Here is an 8,450-nt window from a genome sequence, read left to right on the forward strand (position 1 = left end):
ACAAAACTAAAAGTTTAAGTAACACTGTGTATAAAACTATGTGGTTGAAAGTGTATGGTAATGACTGAAAGCTTAAGATTTGAGAATGTTAAGATCAGTGTGGACTTTAGTTTTAGAGACAATTGTGGAGAAGGTAGGATCCCAAGCTGGCTAAGATTTGTCCATGTTTTGAAAATAAAACATGAGTAAAATATATTCTCCTGTGAGAATAAAACATATTCTCCTATGAGAATAAAAACAAAAGCGTAAAGGTAGAAATGATGTGTTTATGAAACCTGTAGTATAATTGGAGTTGAAGGTTCTTATTAGAGAAAAATAGCTGAAATGTGCATACAGATCACATGGGGATCTTGTTAAAACGCAGAGTATGTCTAAGATGAGGCGGCCTGAACTCCAGGTTTTTGCCAGTTACACTTTGAGTGGCCAGCCCATCCAACCAGATGAACTTAGCTGCTTAGGTGAATCCAAACACATAGAAGACCCAGGGGTGCGGAGAACTCTGGAAGGAATCAAGTGCATCCGTGCTGCAGCATAGTTGGGAAAAGACTTGGTTTGGGTCAGGAGCTATGTAACCTCTGCCAGTCTCAGTAGGCCCATCTGTGCAATAAACCTGGCTGCCTGCCAGGGCTGTGCAGGGCTGTGCAGGGCTGATGATTTCAGCTGAGGCAGAGCAGGACTGATTTCTGTAGGAAGCCGCCATCCTTCTAAGTCTTAAAACTGTTGTTGGTATCTTGGTTGATTAGACAGGAGCATCTGGAAACATCTAGGAGACCATTATCCTAGTTCAGGCACGAACTGAGGGTCTGAACAGGTGTGGTAATCAAAAGAGAGAAATAATGCATTGTAGAAAGAGGTAAAAAGAAATCAGCTGGACAGTTAGTAACTGACCAATGTAAAGGATGAAAGAGATGGATTAAAGATGATTTTCAGGTTTTAAGCTCAAGTGAACAGAAGAGCAATTTAAAAGAGTTCTGTATTTATCATTAATGGCTTTGAGGTACCAGCCAAGACACCTAGAATTTAGATGCCTAGGAAAAGTTTTGAACCAAAGAAACAATATTTCATGACCTCCAAAATATTAGTAACTTCTATTAGTTTTATAATCTTATGAGTGTAATCTAAGAAAATCAGTGCCAGTTGCTAATTGTAAAGAAGCCTTTTGCTTGCACTAATTTGATCTCTTGCCGGGTTAGCTTTTCCTTTCTGTTACGTTACTTGGGAGCACCAAAAAATTAAAACGGAAGTTAGATGACCTGTTAATATCTAGGGAATACATGGTGAATACAGTGTTTGGGTCTGAATAATTCAGGGTTATCTTACTTTTCCCACAGACTATCAGAACTCTAAATTTTAAGTAGTATTTTCCATATGATTCAGAATTACTTTATCTGTACTTAATGAGAGAAGAAATTCTGATCAATTTGTGGCATTGTTTTGATATTTTTGCTAACTACAAGACAAAGAAATGCAAAAGTATTAGGATTTTTTTTTTCTAACGTAAATATTATTTTACAAAGTAGCCAGTGTTTGAACTAAAACAGTAAGTTTAAAAATATCTCTTACAGGAAGTTTTCTTTCAGATTTTGGCCTGAAAATATCCATGATAACTTCATCAATAAATACATAAATTTCTCTGGGCATAAATATATTCTGGAAGATCATGAAAACGTCAGCAGTATAGTCATAAAATATTTAAATATTTAAATATTTTGTGGCTATTCCTACTCCTTCTGAATTTCATTATTTAACAAATGTATTGAGTACCCATATAGTAGGTGCTGTATTAGGTGCTAACAATACAAACCTAATCCAAAAAATCTGGTAGTTAAATATTTAAAGATCTGTGTCTGTAAGAAGTAAGAGGAAGCTTAAGTTATAATGTTACGAAGTTAATTATGTATCTTAAGACAATGTTGGAACTACTTTAGTAACTCCAATTTGCATTTTAAATGTAACTCAAGAACATTCTGACAACTGTATTCAAACTTTTGGTTTCCTTGCTTTACCAATTCTAGTCCTTTTTAAAACAAAATAGGAAATTGCAGCACGAGTAAATCAGTCAGCTTTGGAAGCGGTCACTCCTTCCCCATCTTTCCAGCAGAGGCATGAGAGTCTGCGGCCGGCAGTGTGAGTTACCAGACTTTGGGTTATTTGAAACCATATGGGCTTTCGAAAGTGTTAGCAAACACTTTGATTTTTAGCAGTTCTACTTACATTAGTATGAAATAGTTTCCCCAAAATATAGAAAGTGTATATTTTCAGGTTGGTAAATTTACCAGCTAGAGTGCTAAATAAATAATTCCAGATGGCCCTAGTGCTTTATCTATAGATTGAGATCATTTATGTTTTTGAATTTAGTCATTGGAAAGAAAAGTCTGTTATTGAAATTTCTTCTCTCTTTAACTTATAAAATTATATTTTCTTTTCTGATAGTTCGTATTCAGTTTCAAAAAGAGAAAACTTAATGCAATGTCTTCTGGTTTTCTTCTGTGTTTAGACAATCTCGGCCACTGACAGCTCGAACCAGCAGCTCGGGATCCTTAGGATCTGAGTCCACAAATCTGGCTGCCCTTTCTCTAGATTCTCTCGTTGCTCCAGATACTCCAATACAGTTTGACATCATTTCTCCCGTGTGTGAAGATCAGCCTGGCCAAGCAAAAGCCTTTGGCCAAGGAGGCAGGTGGGCAATGATGTCAGAGGGATATTGTTCTGTGGTCTGTTAGGCTTGTGATTCCATTTTTGCAGTCGAGACCCCTCTCTCACACATACGTACCAATTATGCTGTACTTCCTATACCTAATTTTGATAGTCGGGAAAGAATCATGCCGGTTTTTGTTTTCTGCCTCAGCTAAATAAGTGGAGATAATTTAGTTCTAAAATACTTAATTTTGAATTCTGGTATTTGCTCTTAAAATTACAGAAGAAAGTTGACAGTCCTATCTTTAGGTCATGACACTATTTTAGAAATTCAGAGTAGTACATGTGCTCTAGGTTTGTAAGAAGAATATCATCTTGGGTCAGAATAAGAAATCTCCAGGAAGACTAAAACATTATCATGCTATGAATTATTAATAAAACATCTTCTGGTTGTATAATGAGAAATGTGTAAGCTGTTAGAATTTTTCTTTGGCTCTGGGATGAAGGAAATATCACAGCAAATCATTTATTTAAGTAGGTTGGATGCCTAAAAATTGATACTAATTTGGATATAAGTGGCTGTGACCAAGAAAAAAATAATTTGTATTTGATCACAGAAATATATTTAGCATTTTATATAAAAGTTCAGACATCAGTTATAGAGATCAATTTCATGTTGTCTTTTTTTTTTAAGATTTTATTTATTTGACAGATCACAAGTGGGTAGAGAGGCAGGCAGAGACAGAGAGAGGGGGAAGCAGGCTCCCCACCGAGCAGAGAGCCCAGTGCGGGGCTCGATCCCAGGACCCTGGGATCATGACCTGAGCTGAAGGCAGAGGCTTTAACCCACTGAGCCACCCAGGCACCCCAATTTCATGTTGTCTTAAGGCCAACATTATTTTAAAACCACTTAGCTCTCTGTTTGCTTACAAAACCTATTTTTTTTTTAAGATTTTTTATTTATTTATTTGACAGAGATCACAAGTAGGCAGAGAGGCAGGCAGAGAGAGGGGGAAGCAGGCTCCCTGCTGAGCAGAGAGCCTGATGTGGGGCTCCATCCCAGGACCCTGAAATCATGACCCGAACCAAAGGCAGAGGCTTAACCCACTGAGCCACCCAGACCCCCTACAAAACCTATTTTGAATTGTATTTTTTTCCTTCATTGTGTGTGTGCCAAGAGCCACTCACACTGAGGAGGGAGGTAGCTCTCATCACTAATTAGCTTTTCTTCCTGCATTGTTATGTATGCCTTGAGAAATACAGGTTTAAAACTAAACAGTGTTCAAATTAGCATAATTAACTTACAGTATGTACTTTGAGGACCTAAAAAGAGGTTTTTGCAATCCTAGGAAATCCCTGGCATTTTTCTCAAGTAGCTAAAATTGAAGCTAAATCAGCTGTTCTGTCCCTCTGTAAATTCAAAGACTTTCACAACATGGTTTATAGGATATTGGGGTGTATGTGGGTGTATATGTATGTATGTCTACATGTCAGCTCATCTACCTCTTCTAGAATGCAGCAGCATTGAGTTCAGCCTCCTAAGTGTGAAGGCAGGGGCCTTTGTCGAAGTAAAGTGGTCATTGATAGTAGTTCCTTAACAGGATGGGGCATTTTAGAGCTTTTTAAAAAATGTATGTACAAGTTTTTGTGACTCTTAGTTTATAACCCAGTTTCAATGATTGAGATTTCTTCCGTATGGCTCATGGTAACTGACCATTGGTTCATAATTTTTGAAAAACTTTTCAGGCGCACAAATCCATTCGGAGAATCTGGAGGAGGTACAAAATCTGAAACTGAAGGTAAAACAGTTGGGCAGTATTCTTATATTTTAAAAATTCTCAGCAGTAAACTGTGTGAAGAATTTGTTGTATATATTTGTTCTGATGTATGCTATTTTAATGGTAGCTTTACTTCACAGTTTTCTTTTTGCTCATAGTACTCAAAGCAGCAGAACTTAATCAGGCTTAAAGATTTCATTAAAATTATAAAATATCATACTTGGGACCTCAGAGTCAAATTCTCAATGCAGAAGATATCCTTTAAGCTTTTCCTAGCAGCTGGTGTTTTCTTCTGGTACTGGACCATTAACTTTTTTTTTTTCTTTTCTCAGTAACTATTTATTTTTGATAAATTTCAGATTTAAAAGCTTTAGGAATAGTACGAGGAATTTTTTTTTTTTTTAAAGATTTTATTTAGTTGTTTGACAGAGATCACAAGTAGGCAGAGAGGCAGGCAGAGAGAGAGAGAGAGGAAGGGAAGCAGGCTCTCTGCTGAGCAGAGAGCCCGATGTGGGGCTCGATCCCAGGACCCTGAGACCAGCATGACCTGAGCTGAAGGCAGAGGCTTAACCCACTGAGCCACCCAGGCGCCCCACGAGGAATTTTTATTTTACTCAGAACCATCAATTGTTGAAACCTGACCTTTTGCTATTTGAATTAGAGACCTTAATTTTCCTGTAACTTGAACACTGTAGTTAGGAGTAATTTTTAAATACTTCTACAAGGTTGAATTTTTCACTAGAAAATTTAAAAAGTGACAATGTATTTTATTCTTAAGGAAAGGAAATGTGGGATTTAAAGATATGTAATGTACCTTGTTCTTTTGTAGATTCTATTCTTCATCAGTTATTTATTGTCCGATTCCTTGGTTCTATGGAGGTGAAATCAGATGACAACCCAGATGTTGTTTATGAAACAATGCGGCAAATCTTAGCTGCCCGGGCCATCCATAACATCTTTCGTATGACAGAATCACATTTATTAGTCACTTGTGATTGTTTAAAGTAAGTAATGACCTCCCCCTTAAAAAACTGTTGGAAAAAATGTTTAATTTCAGCCTAATTAAAATTTGTTTTCCGAATTTTTAATTATAGGTTAATTGATCCACAGACACAAGTTACAAGGCTCACAGTGAGTTCTACATGTTTAAAGCTTTATTGGAAATCTCTTTGTGCATATACACATATGTATCATTATAGTAATTCTGACTGTATGTATTGAATAGTGGTATTAATTATGATTGGCCAAGTTATAATTAAGCCAATGGCCATCTCCCCCCACCCCAAATTTATAATTAAACATTCCATATACTTAAAGGATCAGTGCAGTCTGGTATAATATGTAGTTTTTTAGTGTAGGATATGTGCTGCCTAGTTAAGGAATAAACACTAACAGGAATTAAAAGGTGGACATGATTTGAGTTTATAATTACCTGTGTTGAAATAGCTGGAAGTACATGCTCTTAATCATTTAATAATATGGACCATTTTTGTTATTGAATGATTTTGTAATATGTGTAAATGACTAATAAATTTGATATTCAACAATATCTTGTTCTACCTGGTAATCCAAACCAAATAGGACGTTTTTGTTTTTGGATTGCCATTCTGTTAAGAAGAAAATTGGCTTTAATGATCTGTTTATAATATATATTTTTTAAAGATTTTATTTATTTATTTGACAGAGATTACAAGTAGACAGAGAGGCAGGCAGAGAGAGAGAGGGAAGCAGGCTCCCTGCTGAGCAGAGAGCCCGATGCGAGACTCGATCCCAAGACCCTGAGATCATGACCTGAGCCGAAGGCAGTGGCTTAACCCACTGAGCCACCCAGGCGCCCTGTTTATAATATTTTTGTAACTTAGTACTTGAATTTGTCATACAGAAGAGTGCTTGTGTTTGAAAAATCTCATGTTTGCTTCTGATATTTTCTGTGGCAGTTTCCATTACCCAGTGTAGTTTTGTATGCTACACACCAGGAAAATAAGAGGCTTTTTGGATTTGTTCTTCGGACATCAGGAGGGAGAAGTGAAAGTAATCTGTCATCAGTCTGCTATATATTTGAATCAAACAACGAGGGGGAAAAGGTACCTGATTTTTCAAATTGTGTTTCTATTATGAAATCTATATCATAGTCGAAGTTCTTAGTAAGATTTGTGGAAGAAAACAAATTGGGCTTAATCCAATAAAGTTGTTTGACCAAAGCCCATTGGCTCTAAAGATAGCTGGTAGGTAGCTTGGGCCTTCTGACTATAGACGGTGTCTTCCCTGGGCATTGGCAGCTGATGCTCTGGGAATGCAGTATATTAACTTACTCTGGGAATGTATTATATTTCCATAATCAGCCTTTTTCAGCTGTTCAGCTTAGAGCAGTATCAGCATCTCCTTGCTTCATTCTTTGCAGACCTTACCATTTCAGTAAGGAATTTGAGATAACAGGAAGGTGACGTGTGTGACAGAGGTGAGACCCAGCGGCAGCAACTCAGAGACTCACAGATGCTTCATGTGGGGATTGGAACTTTTTTTTTTTTTAAATTTAGAGAGAAAGAGCAGGAGTGCAGGGGAGAGACAAAGGGAGAGGGTGAGAATCTCAAGCATATTCTGCGCTGACCGAAGAGTCCAACATGGGGCTCAGTCTCAAAACCTGAGATCATGACCTGAGCTGAAATCAAGAGTTGGACGCTTAACCAAATGAGCCAGATGTCCTGGGGCTAGAACATTCTTAAATCAGCTTTTGTTTGAAGCAGTATATTATAATGAGTTATAAATCTAGTTGCCTCAGGTATTTGGATACTTGAAATTATTACTTCAATGTGAGAACTGCCTGAGTTTTTCCTACTTTTTCCCCTTTCAGATTTGTGATTCTGTTGGTCTGGCAAAACAGATAGCTTTGCATGCAGAACTGGTAAGAATCCAAAATTATCCAAGAATGTTCTTTTTTCTAAGATTTATTTATGTAGAGTACAGAGGCAGGGAGAGGGTCAGAGGGACAGGCAGAGAGAGAATCTCACGCAGAGTCCTATGCAGGACTCGATCTCACCTCCGTAAGATCATGACCAGAACTTAAAATCAGCAGTTGGATGCTTAACGGACTGAGCCACCCAAGTGCCCCTCTACGAATATTACCTAACGTAATAGAAGGTCTTTCATATTAGCAAAGAAATAAAAAATGAATTTGCTGTGCAAGGTTATCAGTAGATACTGTTGCTGACACAGCATTTGGAATTTGGACAAGTGACTAAGATAGAATATAAATTTTTAGTGTGCTTCCATATAAGTATAAAAATTATGAAAAGGTTACAAAGGCAATACTGAAAAGTCTAAAATTTAAAATTATTTAATTCATTAGTTGTATTCATCTATTTTTCAGGATCGTCGGGCATCAGAAAAACAAAAAGAAATAGAGAGGGTAAAAGAGAAGCAACAGAAAGAACTCAGTAAACAAAAACAAATTGAAAAGGTATGTAGTCCTAGTATCTAGATCTTCTCTGATGTAATGTTTATGAAATTTCCTTAATTCAGAACTGTGATTTTCAGATTTGAAATTCCAAGTGAAAGTCTGTTTCTGCTTCCTCAGCCACTTTATAACCAGATGGTTCATAGCACAGCAGAAAAGGAAGACATCTGTCTTCTGAGAGGATGTTTATAGTTCCTGACATGTAGTTGACTTGCCGTTTAGCAAACATACCAGAGCTTTTATATTTCCATATTCCAGTGAAGGTTGTTTCTAAAAAGCGGGTCTTTTGAGAGGCCGTGTGTGTGTGTGTGTAGACTTAACTGCCATTGCTGACATCTTTATTGGTCTCCAGGAATTTATATATATTTATATAAATACTTAATGCTACCAGGAGTGTTGAATCATTGTCCATCCAACAGGATAATTTTAAGTTAGGCAAGTTTCAGAGTAAAATCTGGAGAATGCATTAGATGGTGATGCGTGAGATGGTAAGACCCAGTTATGGGCTGTGGCATTGGCAGTAGCCCTGGAAAAGAGGAGACATTCGTGGGATACTTAATGAGTACAGATCAGCAGGAATT

General features: G+C 37.1%; 1 protein-coding gene across 1 annotated transcript in view; it reads left to right on the top strand.

The window, feature by feature from the left end:
* LOC111143849 (adaptor protein, phosphotyrosine interacting with PH domain and leucine zipper 1) overlaps window positions 1-8,450 on the top strand; it is a 35,589-nt gene that overhangs the window by 25,756 nt on the left and 1,383 nt on the right. The window contains exons 14-21 of the mRNA XM_022497802.1: window positions 2,036-2,127; window positions 2,498-2,680; window positions 4,384-4,436; window positions 5,245-5,419; window positions 5,510-5,546; window positions 6,353-6,499; window positions 7,267-7,317; window positions 7,783-7,872. Of these exons, the coding sequence (XP_022353510.1) occupies window positions 2,036-2,127; window positions 2,498-2,680; window positions 4,384-4,436; window positions 5,245-5,419; window positions 5,510-5,546; window positions 6,353-6,499; window positions 7,267-7,317; window positions 7,783-7,872 (828 nt within the window). The remainder of the gene's footprint in view (window positions 1-2,035; window positions 2,128-2,497; window positions 2,681-4,383; window positions 4,437-5,244; window positions 5,420-5,509; window positions 5,547-6,352; window positions 6,500-7,266; window positions 7,318-7,782; window positions 7,873-8,450) is intronic.

This window comes from Enhydra lutris, unplaced genomic scaffold (assembly GCF_002288905.1).
Source record: "Enhydra lutris kenyoni isolate GAN:26980312 unplaced genomic scaffold, ASM228890v2 scaffoldscaffold10, whole genome shotgun sequence".
NCBI classification, from domain to species: domain Eukaryota; kingdom Metazoa; phylum Chordata; class Mammalia; order Carnivora; family Mustelidae; genus Enhydra; species Enhydra lutris.